The sequence below is a fragment of the Callospermophilus lateralis genome, chromosome 2, assembly GCF_048772815.1.
Source record: "Callospermophilus lateralis isolate mCalLat2 chromosome 2, mCalLat2.hap1, whole genome shotgun sequence".
Taxonomy (NCBI): Eukaryota; Metazoa; Chordata; class Mammalia; order Rodentia; family Sciuridae; genus Callospermophilus; species Callospermophilus lateralis.
Window position 1 is genome coordinate 70,991,416 of NC_135306.1, and position 20,016 is coordinate 71,011,431.

Genomic DNA, 20,016 nt, shown 5'->3' on the forward strand with positions numbered 1-20,016 from the left:
GCTGGCATCCCAAGCTCCTCTTCCCTGGGTTAGGGAGAGAGTTGGGTCGAGGCTGGAGTTAGGGTTTGCTTTAGAATCTCTCCTCTGGATGTGGCCTGCACGGGTTTGCTGTAGAACTGCTGGTCTCTGGGGCATAGAATGGGGCACAGACACCAGCTTTCTGCATCCAAGTGGTTGGTTTCATATGTTTAAGGATGAGCTTTTGTCAGCCTCTTCCTCTATTTTGAAACTCCTTCCTCTCTTCTCTTTCTTATTTTCTTAGTCTTTCCAACCTTCTTGAAAACATTTACTTTAGTGCCTTTGTGTGTCTAGCACCTTTTTGGGTCCTAGAAACATCAAGGTACAAAAGCATTACTGTCTTTTGAGGAAGAGAGACTTTAGTGGTGAGAAAAATAATCCTACCTCCAAATTAGATTTCAGTGCATGAAGTGATTGGTATTAGTTTCCTATGGCTGCTGTAATGAATCACCCTAAACTTGGTTGCTTAAAACACTACATACTGATTGTTGTGCTTCTGTAGTCAGAAGCCTGATATCCGGTTCACTGGGCCAAAATCAAGGTACCAGCAGGGCTCATCCCCCTGGAAGCTCTAAGGGACGGGCCACTTCCTTGCCCTTTCCAGTTTCTGAAGTGTCATTCCTTGTATTCCAGGTTCTGGGCACCTCCCTGCATCACTGCAGCATCTTGCTGCAGTGGTCACATTGCCTTCTCCCTCTGACTCCCTCTTTTAAGGAAACTCTGATGCATTTAGGACTCACCTAAACTCACATTAAAACCCTTAATTTAGCCATTCATATCTGTAAAGACACTTTAAGGCAGTTTTAGGTAGCACTCACAGGTTCTAAGGATTAGGATTGAGGCCTGGCTATCTTTAGGGGATATTATACAGTGATATTGGCAAATGCACATGAACAGTGCCCAAAGGACATGTCATTTAGCTTGAGGGAAAAAGTCTCCAGGAGAAGTGGCTGACCCTTCAGCTAAATTCCACACAGTAGGAGAGAGTGAGCCTCTGTGTTGTTACCCCCTGATCCAGTCCCTCTGAGTGTCCCTCTGAGTATTACCTTTCGGCCCTCTACCCTAGACTTCCCATGTCAGCCCGTCTCCTCCGCCTTCTTTTCTCCAGATATGTCAGCCTCTTGCAGGGAGTTCACATTCATGTCTGGAGAGAAGACTCCTCTCTCTGTGTCCACTCCTGGCCCTGCTTGAGAAGTGCAATCCTGTCTCCACATGGGCTGTTGGACAGCTCTGTCTGCAAGCTCTGCTCCACACACAGTGTCCTCCGTACCTCCAAACCAGCCTTCCCCTTGGCTTCTGCAGTTCTGCCCTTTTCACCTTCTTTTCTCATCCAGAGATAGGTTCAATTCAACAGTTCCCTCCAGACTGGGCACACCAAGTTGTGTAGGTCCTTCCTCAACATTCTGCTCACACAACACCTCTTTCCTTCTCTCTCTGTTCTTCTTGCACTGACTGTTGTCTGTACTCAGATGAACCATTCACATGGAGGAGGTTTCTGTCCCTCGCTAAGCTTTCTCCTCCCCGTACCTTAAAATCACTGCTTCAATACTTCTTGTATATGAATCTTGTTTTAAAATGTCTAGAGAATACATTGTAAATTACTTAGTATGACACTTTAGGGTCCTCGTGTTTCACATTCATTCACTCCCTCACCAAATACTCATCAGGATTTCTCAATGTGTTGAGGCTGTGCCGACACCATAGTATGACAGAGAGTGAAAACAGGCATTTACACTTCAGTGAAAATTTCTGTCTAATGGGGAAGACAGTATGAATACAATAATTGTGAATATTTGTGAATTTTCAGCTATAATAAAATAACAGTTCAGATTTGTATAACGCCTGGCACGTGTCCATCCCTTTTCTGGTAAGTTTTCCTATGCTGTCTTATTTAGTCCTGATTTATGTCTCCCACTTTATAGATAAGACAACTGGGGCAGAGTTTGATTGCCTGGTTTCACACAGCTGGAAAGGATGTAAGCCAGGCAGCAGTTTGGTTCTAGATTTTGTGCATGGAACTGCAAAGTGAAGTGTGTTGTGCAGTGGGAATGGGGAGTTCCCCATTGTTAATGGGGAGTAGCAGGATGAATGAGGGTTCTGGCACTTTCACTGAGGGAAGAGGTTTCTAAAGAAGGGACAGCTACACTGAAATAGGAAGGGTGAGTTGGGGTGAATTGGCAAGAGGGAACCATCCAGAGGAAAGGTATTTGACAAGGCCCTATGGTTGGAGTCAGGGTGCTTATGAGGTTTCAAATGGGACCAAGTGGGGGAGCAGAAAGAGCAAAAGGAATGAGGATCAAGGCACGTGATTAGGGTGGGGTGGGGGAAGGTAGGTGCCAAACCATCTGCTTTTTCTGTAGGTCATATTACATAAGTATTTTTCTTTATCAAATGCAGTGCAGAACCGGGAGTTCAGCTCAGTGGTTGAGTACTGTCCTCGAAAGTGTGAGGTCCCGAGTTTGATCCCCAGCACTCATATATAAATAAATATTGGATGTATGTGATGGGAAGCTGTTGAGGTTTTATGCAGAAGGTTAAAGAGACATGCGTCAAAGCTTTCTGGGTCGTGCCTCAATTGATGTGGTCTTGCTCTCCAGAACAGGAAACCTGGAAAGGGACTAACTTCAGGAATAAGATTGTAGACTCTACTTTAGAGACATTGATGTTGAGATGCTGTGTGAGAAATACAAATGAGCTATCCATTAAAACATTCAACATGTGGACCTGCAGATCACAGGAGAAGGCAGGGCTGGCCCTCTAAATTGGGGTGAGTAGATGGTGCATTTCTTTTAATAGGGTAGAAGGGCTCAGCTCTTGCTTCATTGACTTTTTGCAGCTGAAAGATAAACCTGTGGAAGACTTCTTTTCTGCTAAAGATAACTTGAAGCCCTAGTTGTGAGGTCTGCATTAATCTTCTGTAGCAGATTTGAATGTGGGGGTGAAAATCAGGCAGAGTGGGAGGAATTAACTTTCGACTGCTTCTCTGCTTTTCACGACAGAATATCAGTGGATAATCATTCATCCTTCAATGATTGGAACTAGTTTTTGGAAATTGTAGTTGAAATCTATTAAAAGGAAATTGGGAGGAAAAAAACCTAAAAATTCATGTGAGCAGTTTAAGACTCAATGTTCGGGTCAAAATGGATTGTGGTTGTTGGCTATTGCTGCATAACAGGTTATCCCAAAACTTATGGGCTTGAAACACAATAAAAATTATTATCCTCACAGTTTCTATGGGCCAGGGATTCTGTAGAAATTTAGACGACTGGCTCAGGCACAGGATCTCTTATGAGATCTCAGCGTGTAGGGCTACTGTCATCTGATGGTTTGACTTCAGGTTCATTCACATGATTACAATCTTGCTGGCTGTTGGCAAGAAGCTTTGGTTTCTTCCCATCTAAGCTTTCCTCAGGGCTGGTCTAATGTCTTTACCACCTCACTAAACAGCAGCAATCCAAGAACAAAAGAGCCAGGTGGTCACTGTCTTTTTTATGAGCCAGACTTAAAAGTCACAGTGTAGGAGTGTCCCATTCCAAGCAAGCAACACACTTGGCCTGCTGCAAGGTTGGGGCGGGAACTAGACTCCACCTTTTGAAAGGAGGAATGTCAAAGAATTTGTGAGTGTATTTTGGAAGCACCACATGGATGTTCTGAGTCTGAGCTGTGGATGGGGCCTCCCCTCTCACCCCACGTAGGAACTGGTTTCTGCTTCAATATCCCTGACAGATGGTCATCCAGCCTCTGCTTGGCACTTCTAACTCTGAGGAGTTCACTGTGTTGTGAGTCAGTGAATTCCATTTTTATCCATTTCCCATTGTTAGACGCTTCTTCTATTCATGAAGTCGAAAGCTCTGTTGGTGGATATTCCATTACTGAAGCTGGTTCAGTTGATTTCCAGTATGTGCAGCTATTGTATCTTCTTGACATCTCTTTCCTTCAGACAAAATACTGTCAGATCCACTTAGAGCACTGTCTCATGCTTCATGTTCAGGATTTTCCCCACATTCTGACCATCTTCCTGTATTCCTTATTTTACATAGTAGTAGAGGATGGAAAGGAACGCCTGAGAAAGCTGGAATCCTGCAAAACGGTTTTAGTCATCAATGAAGAAAATTACAATTAGTCTGTGACCTTAAAAAGTTCTGCTAAAGCATTGAACACAATTTCAGATTCAAGTACAAAATAAGTGAAAACACTCTTTACTTAGTATATTGTAATTTAAAACATAAGAAAGAGACTTAAATTTCAAACAAAAACAAAAACAAAATCTAAGAGTAGTTTGAAGAGCGTTAGCTGCCTTCTTCTCATATAATTTATAATACAGGGAACATTTTTTCCTTGTCAAATTGTCATCCTGCTTTAGAAATTTGGATCAGCCTCCAACATTATATCCTTTGACCATCAATGTCATGAAACATCTCTGAGATGTTTTTTGGAGAATTTCTTTAGTGTTTTTTTTTTTTTTTCTGGTGTCACTTCTGGGACATCTTCAATCAGTATCCACATTCATGTCCCTAAGTTCTAAGTTGCTGAGTTCTCTGCTTATAGATCTAGAGTTTTCCAGATGGTGCAGTGGCAACATTGCCACAGTCATCTATTTCTCTTTTTTTCTTCTTTTTAAATTGATTCTTTTTAGTTATATATAACATTAGCATACATTTTGACATAATCACAAAAGCGTGGAATATAATTGGCTCCCATTTAGTCCCCAGCACTTTCCCTTCCCCTACTCCTACCCCAGCCTGCTCCACTCCCTCTACTCTACTGATATTTCTGCAATTTATTTATAATCTTTAAACAATTAGTGTCTTGTGAATATACTTGATGTTGGGGTTCACTGTGGTATATTGATGTATGTACATATCAAAGTTTGGTCACACTCATCCCACTGTTCTTCCCTTTTCCTGTCCCTTCTTCCTCCCTTTTGATCCCCTTTGTCAACTTACTGATTTTCCCTCTATTATAATGAAATTCCCTCTCCTCTTTTCCCCTTTCTTTTTCTCTTTTTCTCCCTGTACCACTGCCCCTTCTCATTTGGATTAGCTTCCACATACCTTGGGCTTTGGGGGACTGGCTTATTTTACTTAGCATGATAGTCTCCAGTTCCATCCATTTACTAGCAAATTCCATAAAGTCCATTCTTCTTTATGGCTGAATAATACTCCAATGTGTCTATGTACCACATTAAAAAAATCCATTTATCTGTTGAAGGGCACCTAGATTGGCTCCATAACTTAGCTATTGTGAATGCTATAAACATTGATGTGGCTGTGTCACTATAGTATGTTGATTTTAGGTCTTTTGAAAGTATATCTAGGAGTAGAATAGCTGGGTCATATGGTGGTTTCATTCCTAGTTTTTTGAGAAATCTCCATACTGCTTTCCAGTGTGGTTGCACTAATTTGTAGTGCTACCAACAACAAATGAGCATATCTTTCCTCCTATATCCTTGCCACCATTTATTATTATTTATATTCTTGATAATTGCCATTCTGACTGGAATGAGTTGAAATCTCAATGTTGTTTTGATTTGTATTTCCCTAACTGCTAGAGATGTTGAACATTTTAAAATATACTCATTGATCATTTGTATTTGTTCTTTTGAGAACTGCCTGTTTAGTTCTTTTGCACATTTATTGATTGGATGATTATTATTATTATTATTATTATTATTATTATTATTATTATTATTTTGGTGTTAAGTTTTTTTAGTTCTTTTTATATTCTGGATATTAATGCCCTGTCTGAGGAACAGGTGGCAAAAATCTTCTCCTTTCTGTAGATTCTCTCTTCATGCTCTTGTTTCCTTTGCTGTACAGAGGTTTTTAACTTGATGCCATCCCACTTATTGATTTTTTGCTTTTATTTATTATGCTTTAGGAGTCTTGTTAAGGAAGTAGTTCCTGTGCTGATGTGCTCAAGTATTGTGCCTCCATTTTTTTTTTTTCCTACCAACTGCAGGTTCTGGCCAAATTCCTATGTCTTTTTTACACTTTGAGTTGAGTTTTGTTCAGAGTGAGAGGTAGGAGTCAAATTTCCTTTTACGTATGGGTTTCCAGTTTTCCCAGCACCATTTGTTAAAAAGGCTATTTTTTCCCTGCTGTATGCTTTTGACACCTTTATCTAGTATCAGATAACTTTATTTATGTGGGTTTGTCTCTGTGTCTTCTATTTTATTCCATTGGTATTCATGCCTGTTTTGGTGCCAGTACCATGTTGGTTTTATCACTATGGCTTGGTAGTATACTTTGAGGTTCAGTATTGTGACATCTCCAACTTCACTCTTCTTGCTAAGGATGCTTTGGCTATTCTGGGTCTCTTGTTTTTCTAAATGAATTTTGGAACTTTTTTTTCTAGATCTGTGAAGAATGCCATTGGTATTTTGATGAAGATTGCATTGAATCTATATAGTGCTTTTGGCAGTATGGCCATCTTGACAATATTAATTCTGTCTATCTAAGAATAAAAGAGGTCCTGTCATTTTCTAAGGTCTTCTTCGATTTCTTTTTTTTGGTGTTCTATAGTTTTCATTGTACAGGTCCTTCATCTTTTTTTGTTAGATTGATTCCCAATTATCTTTTTTTTGAAGTTATTGTGAATGGTCTTTCTGTTATTGTTATTGTAAACGTGTTTCTAGTTTTTTTGTTTTTCAGCAGATTCATTACTGGAGTATAGGAACATAATTGATTTATAAGTGTTGAACCTGTATCTGGATACTTTGCTGAATTCATTGATGAGTTCTAGAAGTCTTCTGATGGAGTTTTTAGCTCTTCTAAATATAGGATCATGTTGTCAGCAAATAGAGATGATTTGAGCTCTTCTTAGATATTTCTTCTATAGCTCTGTTTATGTTGGATTCCAATTTTACTTCCTAATTCATCACTTTTCATTTCTTTGTGCACTTTTATCTTTGTTGACCAATTCCATTTTTCAATTATCTATTTTTGTCAAATACCACATGCATTTATTGCTGGAGACAAGGAAACAACACAAATACAGGCTTTGATGTCTATGTGTGAACTGAATAGCAGATGCACAATGATCAGTCACCACAGGCTTTGGAAGACAGCATGTGATTGGTCATTCACTGTGCTGCACATATGTTATGGATACAGTAATTTGTGGACCATAGAGCTGGAAGCCAAGTTTGTATTCCTGTACTTACTCACATTTAGATGCTATAGTAACTGATACTTGAACCATGTTGTTGCAGGACTGGTGTTATCTAAATGAGCCACAGTACCAGAAATTTGTAAGAACCAAACAAAGCAAGGTTCTGTATTACTACAAATTTAACATTATTTGGAACCCACCTTGATGGACAACTTTTTCACACTGCTTAGTTTAAGCTCATGATCCTTGTTCTTATAAAGTCTCATACATCTTTGCCTTGTGCATTTCAATTTTATAAAATGTAAATGTAGGGTTTTTTTTAACATTTCTTTTAAACTTCATCATGTTGAATTTAGCTTGTGGTTATCTTTTAATACCTATATAAAAGTCTGGGTGTTGTGGTGCCTGCCTGTTATCCCAGTTACTTAGGCAGGAGCATCATAAGTTCCAGACCAGCCTGGGCAACTTACTGAAACCTGTCTCAGAATAAAAAGGGTTGGAAATGTAGCTCAGTGGTAACAGGCCCCTGGGTCCAGTCCTCTCTACAACAAAACAATAAAACAAAACAACAAAGAACACCAGAAAGAAAACTGGATTGTGCTATTTAGGGAACAAACGCTCCTTTCCAAATTCTTATCCTTGTCACATCTAAGCCATTAGCAAGAACATGGCTGAGCAGAGCTCACTGACATGTGTCTAACTCTTGGAGAGTGAGTAGGAATATACAACCAGAGTTGCATTTCTTCAATGCTGATCTCATTCATTCATTCTGCCTTGGCAGAGCTTGTCCTGCAAAGCTGTTTGGTGTCATCAAATGTCTTTCTGAAATCAAGGCCCTGTCAGTAGTGGTGTCCTAAAATCCCCCTCTTCTTATCAAAAATTAACACTACTGATAATATAACTTATGTTTACAGAGAACTTTTACAGTCCATGGAGCCTTTGATATATTTCATTTTTAAGTTATTATGTTTATAGTCAAAAGAGATATGGCAGATGTTATTACTAGATTTTTCAAGAAATAATAAATCAGAGAGGTCATAGGATTCGCTTTTGAATACAGAGCTAGCAAATAGCAGAAAAATCTTGACTATTCAGTAAACCCGGTGTGTTTTCATCTCCCCAGGCTATCTCAGGGGTGCCTCTAGGCAAGAAAAAGGGGGTTTCTTGCAGAATTTTTATCTTGCTGATTTATTAGAATAGACCAAGCTTTTAACTCCCCTTCCTATAAGGTCTTTGTTTGCTAGGACTACTGAAACACGATACCATAAACTGGGTGGCTCAAACAACAGGAATTTATTGCTTCACAGTTTTGGGCCTGGTGGGGGGATCAAGGTGTCAGCAGGATTGGCTGTTTCTGAGGACCGACCCTAAGGGAAGGATCTGTTCCAGGCCCCTCTCCTCACTTGCAGATGGCTCTCTTCTATGTCTCTGCACATCATCTTCCTTCTATGTATGTCTCTGTATCCAAAAGGACATCCATCATACTGGACTGGAGCCCATGCTAGTGACCTCATTTTTTACTTGATTACCTCTGTAAAGACATTACATTTAAACAAGGTCCCACACTGAATTACTGAGCATAAGGACTTCAACATTTGAATTCAACCTATCATAGGCCTTTAAGGCGAATTTCATGTTTTCTCACGTTTTCATGACCAAAAGAATAGGTTTGTGCAGGGAATACACTCTTTCTTGTATGACTGAATTTTCCTATTAGTGTCATCATTTCTGATGCAGTCTGTTGAGATGAACTGTGGTTAGTTGACATTAACTTACAGTTTTCAAGAGACAAGAGTGAGTGCTTTTCCTAAATCTCAGCTGTCCACTTGTTGAATTGAATCTCTGAAGATATCTTTTGTGAAGTAGCTGCTGAAATTATTCACTTGTTTAATGGTTTCAGGATTCGAATGTGTCATTTAACTCTGGGCCTGAGATTTGTGGTGGATTTTACTCAGGGCTTGGTGCTCATTTTATACCCATCTGAGCAATTTCCTTCTTCCATAAGTCAGTTAAGGCATCAAGGGATTCTGAATCTAGGAAACAAAAATTAGTGAGTAACAATTTGTGTCTTAAAATGATTTGCACATTTCAGGTTGTTAAGCTTCTTATAAGCTACTCACAAAACCAAGGGACAAATTATGACTTAATTTTAGATCACTGGTGCTGGGATGCTATAAACATTAATCTGTGTCATTCTGTGTCCTTGTTCCCTTCACCACTCCTGTGGCTTTTCTTCTTGGTCATTTGGGTGGATGTTCCGTAGATGACTGAGGCGTGCATTTTATATGATACAAATTTTGGTTTTTTAAAAAGAACATTTATTGTGAGTTAAGAATTTGCTTTCGTTCATTATTTTGATTGGGATTTTGGTACAATTTTATTTATTTATTAGAGGTGACTCTTCTTTTTATTTAACTCATAGAACAAGGGGAAAGAACAATCCCCATATCTGTGTAAAGTGTAATGACAAGCAATACGAGGAGCCATGTTATCTCTGAAGCTCTCTGTGTGAGCTCCCTATTCAGTTTCCATCCCTTCCCACCATTATTCTAAATGCTGTGTTTGCATGCTCTTGTTTTTCTTTATATATTTGTTTCTAAGTAATATACTTTTTGGTTTTGCAGCTAAAGTTTGTATTGTTTATTTATTTATTGAGGCACCGAGGACTGAATCCAGGGTCCTGAGCATGCTAGGCAAGTGCTCTACTGAGCTGCATCCCCAGCCCTAAAATCTTTGTTTAAATTGTTGCAACACAATGAAAAATAATAAAAATTTTACAATAGTAAAACAACAACAAATACTCTCTTGTATATCCTTAACCCAGATTACCTAGAGCTGACATTTTATAAAATTCGTTTCTTTATTCTTCCCCACGGTCTAGATATATGTAAACACACACACAATTATATTTTTCTGAACTGAGAGTAAGTTATAGATCTTCAGTTGTGCCTCTTAAAAATTAAGGGCACTGTCTCACACAAGCACATATAATGTTCTAGATCAGGAAATTAACAGGATTCTACCACATAATCCAAACCCCGTTTCAGACTTTGTCCCTTGGCCCATTTATGCCCTTGAGGACTTTTCCCTCCTTCTGGTTCAGAATCCACTCCAGAACCACAAGTCACATTTACTTGTCATAGTTTTTTAATTGCTGTCTACCCAGAACAGGTCCTCAATCTTTCTTTGTCTTTCATGTGCTGCTTAATTTTCAAAAATACAGAACAGTTTTGCTCTGTTTTTAAAATGACCCTCCATTTGGGTTCATCTTATATTTCCTCATTGTACTGAGGTTATGCATTTTGGGCAGGAATATCACAGAAGTGACACTGTGTTTTCAGGGCATCACACCAGGGGCCACATGATGTTGATCTCTCCCTTTGTTGGTGACATTAACTTTGGTCACTTGGTTAAGGTGGCGTTTGCCATGTTTCTCCACTATAGTTATTGTCTTTGTAAAATAAATTTTGTGGGAAGATACTGTGAAAATTACACAGATGTGCTATTTCTCAAAGACAAATTCACCTACTAGTTTTAACATTTATTGACGATATCTGCATGAATCACTTATTATAATGATAGTTGCCAAATGCTCCATTTTTCATTTCTTCCATGTATTAGAGTTATGTGATAGTTTATTTATCCATCTAAGGATAAATAAGAAGGACATCTTGGTTGCTTCCTAAAGTGACTTTTTAATCTATCAATAAATGTTTCAATAGCAAAATGGATTTTGTAAACAACCACAATTTTTATTCCCCAAGGGCATTTGATCAGGCCCTAAAGTTAAAAGAAAAATTGTTAAAAATTATTACCAACTGAAAATCATAAATAAAGACAAAACTTCCAATACATGCTGCTGCAAGTCACTGGGATGGTTTTTCAGTTATATAATTTTGATTTACATATAGCTGTCTAGTGGTCTGCATCAAAAGTCAGCAACTATGGCCCACAGGTCAAATCTGGCTTACTCCTGATTTTATATGGTCCATGAACTAATTATAGTTTTTAAATGGTTGGGAAAAAAGTAAAAAAAGAAAAAGAAAAATAGTTTTATTTCATTGTGGTGGTGGCAATTGAAGCCAGGTGTTTGTGCATGCTCAGCAAGTGCTCCACCACAGAGTCACATCTCCAACCCAAGGATGATATTTTGTATCAAATGAAAATTATACAAAATAAATTTTGGTTTCAATAAATAAAATTATGTTGGAGTGCAGGCACACCCATTTATTAATGTATCATCTATGGATACTTTTGACTTCAATGACAAATTAATACAACAGAGATAATATGCCCTCTAAGTCTGAAAAACTTTCTTTGTGGCCCTTTGGGGGAAATTTGGTGATGCATGGTTTATATTATCAAAGAAGCAAAAATAGAAGTCTAGAAGAATCTCTGTGAAAATCCACCAGATCCTCCTGGCTTGCCCTGTACTAATCCACATAACCTGATCTATTTCCTTATAAGATGAGAATATTGGGCCTAGTCCCTCACAATGTTCTTTGGAGCATCAGTAACATTATTCACTCCATTCAGTCTTTACAAGCTGATGGACCCTCTCCCTCCCTCCCTCCTTCCTTCCTTCCTTCCTTCCTAAGGTAATTTCACATTATCTTTCTTTTCCATATATCTGTTTGACGTGAATTGAGCTAATATGGGAATTTTCATCTCTATTCAAGAGCTTCAGAAAATTTCAAAATCTCATGTTTTTTATCAGATTTTATTTCTTATCACAGCAGCTCAGAGTAGTTTTTGTGTGATGGGTAGAGATATATGTTTCCTTGTATTGCTGGATGGCTGAGCAATTTCACAATGCAGTTTACTCTGTTCCATGGTAACAAGTCTCTTGCCCAAATTTGCCATCTGGTGTTTGAAGCCTCTATCTTGCAGAGATTTGTTTCATTAGCTGACAGTCATTACTCATCTGCTTTGGCTTTAGTATTCTTGACATTCTCGTTATTGCTCATCCTAAAAGTCCTAGTTTCAAATAAGAAAGCAATTGGAGTTGTTTACTTAACAGAAGGGACTCAATTTCCTCATCTGGAAAATAAGGGGTTCAGATGAGAAGGTCCCTGCCATTTGGAACCATCTGTGAATCTATGATTTTCTGAAAATTGACAGCCCACCTCGACTAAGCCTATGGCCTGTGAAAGGAAAGGCCCATGGGCCATGCCAGGCACATGATCAGTGGTGAATAAATGAGTTAATGGCCCACATGAACCCAGTCAATCTTGGGATGAAAAAGCCATTACTCCATGAAGAAAGCATCAATCATATTTTGTAATTTTGATACACTCGTTTTCTAAAATACTTTTGAGAATTCCTAAAAAGAAAGCTAAACCATAACCTGTAACTCCCGGCTATCTCCTTGATTTCATTTCCTATCTTTCTCTTTTCTGGTCCTTGCATTGAATCTCCACTGGTGTCTCTAGGGTTTCAAAACATGCTAGGCAGCCCCTGCTCTTGGGGCATTGCACTAGCTGTATCCTCTGCCTGGAAAGTTTCTTCCATGATACAAAGCTGTTTTAGTCAGATTTTTCACTGATATGACCAACAACAACAAAAAAAAAACCCAAAACACCACCACCACCACCACCAACAACAACAACATTAAAAAAAATCTGACAAGAACAATTGGAGAACAAAAAGTTTATTTGGAGGCTCACAGTTTCAGAGGTCTCAGTCCACAGACAGCCGGCTCCATTTCTCAGGGCTCAAGATGAGGCAGAACATCATGGCAGAAGTGTGTGGTGGAGGGAAGCAGCTGGGGACATGGCTCCAGGAAACAAAGAGCTGTGCTCAACAAGGACAAAATGTATACCCCAAAGGCACACCCCACTGACCCACCTCTTCCAGCCACACCCTACCTGCCCACATTTACCACACAGTTAACACACTGATTAGGTTAAGGTTCTCATTACCCAATCATTTTACCTCTAAACTTTCTTGCATTGTCTCACACATGAGCTTTTAGGCGACACCTCTTATCTAAACCGTATCAATAGCCAAATCTTTCATGCAAATCTGTGTTCAAACATCATCTGTCAGAGAGACTTTACCGTCCTCTTATAGTCCATGCATTTACCTCCTTTATTTTTAATCACAGCACTCACTGCTATCTTCAATGTATCTATTTAATCTTTCCATTTATTGTCCCAAGTTTCTGAAATAATGCTACTCACACAAGGGACATTCTGGAAGTATTTAATGAAACATGAAAAAGAAAAAAAAAAATCTATTAAGTACTTGGTTTGTGAATTAAAGTTCTTCCCAGCCCAGTACTTCAATGTTAATAAAGTACACTCTTGTCTATAATACATCTTGTAGCATTTTTCTTGTGTCTCTGTTTCTACCATAATTTACCCTCCTCCCCTTTCCCCATTGGATACTTTTCAAGTACCAATTCCTCCCTATGGTTGAGCAAATTCTGCCTTTTCTTTGAAACTTTCAATGACCACATCCACTCTCCATATGAACCTGGGGGGCCCGGTACACTCTTCCATTGGCCCCTTCTGTCTTATTCATTGTCTACCTATGTGTCTTAACTCTTCACCCATAAGTTCCACGCATGCAGACTTGACTTATGTATTTCTATATTTTAGACTTTGCATTTTCACATACATTTTAAATGGAATTAGCCTTATTGCTTTGGCTAGAATAAGCCATTTATTCTAACAATTTTGAATCTAAAGAAGTGCAAGATAAAAGTGGAATCATTCCCAACTTCTTCTATAAAGAGATAATCACTTGAAAACTTGAAATAGCTAGACATACTGCCTTAACACACACACACACACACACACACACACACACACACACATACACACATACACACACACACACACACACACACACACACCATACTCTTACCAAAACAGGGGGAAAAGAAAATAATTGTGAAACTTATATTTACTGAATGAAAAATTATTATTGATACAGTGTCAAAGCTTTTTTTAAAAAAATGCATGTTACTAAATAATATGTATGTTACTAAATAACTGCATGTTACTAAATAACATATATATATGATCTCCTGTGTAAGGCACTGGGTTTGATCATCAGCACCATATAAAAATAAAATAAATAAAATAAAGATACTGTGTCCATCTGCAACTAAAAATATTTTTTAATATGTGATCATATATACATGTTATTTAGTAACATGCATTTTTAAAAAGCCTTGACATTATATCAACAATAATTTTCCATTCAGTAAATATAATTTCACAATTATTTTCTTTCCCCCCTGCAGTGCTGAGGAATCAAACTCAGGGCAGGCAAGCACTCTACTAACTGAGCCACATCCTTAGTCCTTCACTCTTATTTTAATAACCGCACTGCTTAGTTGTATCCAGCTAATCCCTTACTGACTAACTGAGGTTGTTTGTGATTTTTCACTCTTGCACTTTGCGGGTAGATGGGATAAGGGATTTGGAGAGAGAGTGGATTTAAAGTTAGCATTGTGACAGACAGCTGAAACATGGGTTGAGTGAGGAAGCATTCTTTACACCTTTTTACTAATATGATCCTTAAAGGAATTTTGAAAAAGCTTATAATCTTTTGTACTTTGAAAAGTTAATGTGTATTATTTTTATTAAATATGTAAAGTCCATAATTTCTAGCAAATTCTAAAGGTACATATGTTAAAATTCAGCCATGGTATTACTTAAAAATATTTTGGAAAGAATCAATATATAATGATTTGATATCCATCTTAATATATATATATATATATATATATATATATATATATATATTTAAATCATGCATTAGCTCAGTTTTTATTGATCTGAAATCTTATATATTTCCTTTTGAACTACTAATTGTATTCTAGTTTTTAGCTAAGACAATATATTTTTACACTTGAAAGTCTCTTATTGATCAATCATTGAAATAAAATTAGTGTGCATAAATTTAAATTTATGTACTCTAAAATTTGCTGGGAACACAGAGAAATTAAAAAATGTATATTACAAATTTTGAAAGGTAATTTGTTACAGGTAAAATAAAAAGGCTGTTTTTTCTACTAACTAGATAATATACCTATGACTATTTCTTCTTGGTAGAGTAAAATAGGGATAGCACTATTTTTTTATTTCCCAGTTTTATAGACATGAATGCTAAGAAACATTTTTACATAAATCAAGTAGATGGGAATGCTAAAAGTTTTATCATAGCAAAACTTGATGAATTCTTTGAACTCATTCCTAATTATTTGATAAAAATTGTATATTATGTATCACCTAAAAAAACCTGATCTGGGCTGGGTTGTGGCTCAGCAGTGCGAGGCCCTGGGCTCAATCCTCAGCACCACATAAAAATAAGGAAATAAAATAAAGGTATTGTGTCCAACTACAACTAAAAAATAAAAATATAAAAAAACTTTAATGATTTGTCAGTTGATAAGCAGTTAGGTCACCTGTCAGTTTGATTGACAGTAAAAACCACAGTGTACCAGAAACAGGTGTTGGTGGGAACACTTTGAGTCCATGACATAGGGACAGTCCATCTATGCCTGGCCTCAGCACTGCTTTACTCCTCAGGTACGGCCTAGAGAAAGGGAAAGTTTAGTTTCATCAATGTTGGAATTTTACCAACCAAGATATGTTCGCACTAAAAGACAAAGGAAATACGAAATAATAAATGGTGGGATCCTAACCTGGACAATTCTTTCACAATGGTGAAAGAAGATGGCTAACGGGCTGGGGAAAAGTAGAAGAGAAAGTAAAGGGAAAACTCTTTAAGATAAAATATTGGTTGTAATCGTTGAAGTGGCACAGGGGAAAAAGCAAAATGGTCACCTACAATATCTGGCGACTTTCTAGTTGGAGCAGTTACAGGTCATGAACATGTCCAAGGGATGGTCATGGGTTTTGTGGCTGAAGCTGAAGCAGAACAAATTACTGAAGATGAGCTCATGGAAACAGGTGACCATGGTCCTCAGAAAGGTTGGAACCATAAGGAATGGAAGAGGGTGTGGAGTGGAGGGGAAGCCTGAGGCAGACATTGGTGAATTTGAAGAAAGAGGGAAAGGCTGGAAAAAGAGGACCTCAGAGAGAGGAAGATGCCCTTGAAACAAAAAGGGGAAAGTCTTATGGTTTCAGATTTAAGGTGGAGGAAATGGTTTGGAAATGGCCATGGGGAACAGACAGTTCCAAACTCACTGCTTGACCCTGAGGTATGAGCATCTGTCCTTTGAAAAACCACATTATCAGGAGGGAGTCCCCTTTATTAATTTAGAGGAACAGAGCTGACATTGAAGACATAGGAGAGTTTGGTGCTTATAGGGGAAGGACACAGTAACAAGAGATCACAGTGGAGATTTTGCTAAGCAAAATCTGAGCTTTGCTAGATGAAGATAATGATACAAATCAAGATCCCTGGTGTGAATGGGAGGAGCCAGTGCATTCCAGTTTGGGTGTTGACTGAGGAAAACAGAAAGGGAGAGAGGTGGCTTTATTCCAGCAGTCTTTGAAGAGTTGGCCGTTTGCCCAAGTTGATAAATGTTTCTCACTTTGTCAGAATAATGGAGGCTGACATGCTGCAGACATGCTGAATTATTATTTTAATGTATTTTTGCTTTTTACTGTCAGTATGACATCGGGACTGTTTCTTTGCATCTGTATCATTAAATAACAAAAGACCTTGGCTTGTCTTTCTCTGCTTTTGCATATCTGTGTTTATGCATGTGTGTAATCTTTGGTAAGTTTTGGTAGGAGGGTTGTTTTAGGTTTGTAGAAATAGAGAGGTTTTTGCTTTCCTCCATATTTTGGAGCTCTTTGCCTAGCAAAGAAGTTCATCCCTTTGCTATGAAACTCTCTGAACTTACATTATCTAATACAGTAGCCTCCAGCCATATCTGTATTTTAAACACCTGAAAAGTGGATAGTGAGACTTAGGAACTAAATTTTAAAATTTTATCTTTAATCTAATTTTAATTAATTTAAATTTACATTTAAAAGCAAATACTCATTTTAGTTTTGAAAAACTTGTAAATGTGTTTGGAACAACCTGGGTGTATAAGTCTACTGTTTGTATATTATATGCCATCTAAATATTTAGAAGTATTTTGGATAAAGCTTTAGGAAGAGATTGAAATGTACTTTAAATGAAAAATGTAATTTTAAAGAAACATTCTGATAAATAATAAAATTATTTATTAAATACAAATTTAATAAAAATTAAACAAATAATTTTAAAGGAAAGGGAATATTTTAAAAAATTTTATTTTTAACTTAATTTTTCTTTTGTTGAAATTATAATCTTTTATATACATTATTGTAAAATATTATTGGAATTAATTTCACCTGTGCCTTTTTAATACTTCATCTTGTTAGTAGAAAATTTTAAATTGCATATCTGTTTACAATTGTACCAGACATTGTGTTTCTACTAGTTACCATTGTTTTGAACTGTGTGCAGTCCTAAAGGGTTAATAACTCTCTCTCAGTTTCTTCTGGAGTTATTGGTTCATTTGGTTTTCCTCTTTTCAGAATAAACTTTTTGATCATGTATGTTTTTCTCAAAGACCATTTATTTCAAATTCTTTCAAATGTATTAATATAGTGCCTCACAAATTTTATCTATATTTATTTATTTATGGATTTTGCAGTGAACTACTTTTGAGATGTATTGATAAATTCTACTTTTGTCGTTTTTTGATTAATTACATATCTGCTTTGATGTTTGTTGTTTTCCCCTTTTTAAATACTTATATATTCTAATATATTTTAAATCAAATTAGTTTTTAATAATTATATGAATTATACTTCCATTTTCTTTTCTGATCAGATTTTCATTTTTTAAAAAGGGTATCTCAATAAAGTGAGAAGTCAATATTCTAGTTTCTTTTCATATCTACAAATTATCTTATACATATTGACTTGTTTCTAATTAATTGCATACATTTTATCTATTAGTTTTTCTCAATATTTCCTGTTCAATGAAACATTTTTTTTCTCTCACAATATTCCAGTTAAAGATAAAACGGGAGGGGACTAGGGATGCAGTTCAGTGGTAGAGCACTTGCCTACCATGTCTGAAACCACAAGTTAAATCCCCAGCATTACAGAAAAACAAAAACAAGAACAAACAAATCAATAAAACCCAGAATCTTTTCTGCATAGGAATCTCAGTTCTTATCCTTTCTTGCTTTATAATTTATTTTTATAGAGAAAATAATTATACTTTACAAAAAATAACAATGGATATAATGTATCATTTATGTTTCAGGTGCATGCTAATTCCTGGCCCTGATGATCTACTTAATCCAGTGAAGTACATTCTAGTTTTATCCCCAGTGTGCAGATGGGGAAACCAGATCAAGAAGTAGTACAAGATCCATGCACAGTTGCCTGGCTGTTGCCCTTGGGCTTCAGACCTCATAAGTCTAAATGAAGAGTTCACTTTCTTATTTACGTCAGGAGAGGTGTCTTTCCTGTCTACTTCTTACATATCGTTTTAGTCTGCTTTTTCACTGTTGTGACTAAAGCATCTGACCAGAACAACTGTAAGGAGGAAAAGTTTGAGTGCTCACAGTTTTCAGAGGTCTTAGTCCATAGAAGGCCGACTCCATTCCTCAGGCTCAAGGTGAGGTTGAACCTTGTGGCAGGAGAGGGTGGCAGAGGAAGCAGCTCACAACAGGAAGTAGAGAGAGACTCCAGTTCCAGATACAAAATACATACCCGGTAGCAATGCCCCCAATTAACCACTTCCTCCAGCCATACCCCACCTGCCTCTAGTTACCACTTAGTTAATCCCATCAGGGATTAATGCATTGATTGGGTGAAGACTCTCACAATCCAATTGTTTCTCCTCTGAACCTCTTGCATTGTCTCACCTGTGAGCTTTTGGGGAATATCTCACATCCAAAGCAGAACACACATGAAACTAGGAAAATGCAGCAGAACTCTTTTCAGAAGATGTTTTGCATTCAAATATCATCACAGGTTGGGGGCTAGGGTTATGGCTCAGCAGTAGAGCGCTCGCCTCGCACGTTCATGGCCCTGGGTTCAATCCTCAGCACCACATATAAATAAATAAGATAAAGTTATTGTGTCCAGCTACAAAAAATAATTTAAAAAAAATCAACATAGGTCAAGTGAAGATTCAATTGTCAGGCAATTATTACGTGCAGTTAAATTCAGTGTTAATACTCTGCCCCACATTGTCACTACTTCTGCGAAATGAGCTGGGATTTCCTATTGCAGCTTCACAAAAGTCATTTATGCATCTGGAGTAAGGCACATTTTCTATGACAATTGTTTTGTTTAATCATTTTCAGGAGTGGGGAAGAAACATTTCAATAAGCCATTTTTTAATATGCTGTTTCTTTAAGTTAGAATTTTTGAAATCTCACGTATGTCTTATATTGTGACAGAACAGGAGAAATTTCACAGTTTCCATCTATAGATGACCAAAAACAAACCCTCCTCTTTTCTGCCTTTCAACTCTCTCCAATTTAGTATCAAATGCCTCTTAAAATTAACTCAGTGACAGTGTGGTCTCCTTTAAAAAGATTTATATATTTAATGACAACGAATGACTGTGATTTATAAATATGTAATCTTTTTTTCTTTCTTTCTTTTAAAGATAGTGTTTTTAGAAGAAGCATCTCAACAAGAAAAACTGGCCAAAGAATGGTGCTTCAAGCCGTGTGAAATAAGAGAGCTGAGCCACCAGTGAGTCACCACCGACTTCTCCCTTTCACCGGGTGCCATAGACTAGGCTCAAATGACGTGAAACCTGCCTTGAGAGAGAGGCTTTTAAAATTAATTAATTAGTCATATAATAGGGGAGATGGAAAGGAGGAGTTACATGGAGAATAGGAAGATGGAGGACAGGAACTTTGAGAACCAGAAGTTGCCATTTTCCATCTATTTCTTC

The 20,016-nt window shown here is 37.3% G+C and overlaps 1 protein-coding gene across 1 annotated transcript in view; it reads left to right on the plus strand.

The window, feature by feature from the left end:
- Gda (guanine deaminase) overlaps positions 1-20,016 on the plus strand; it is an 87,129-nt gene that overhangs the window by 24,444 nt on the left and 42,669 nt on the right. The window contains exon 2 of the mRNA XM_076843492.2: positions 19,723-19,811. Within this exon, the coding sequence (XP_076699607.1) occupies positions 19,723-19,811 (89 nt within the window). The remainder of the gene's footprint in view (positions 1-19,722; positions 19,812-20,016) is intronic.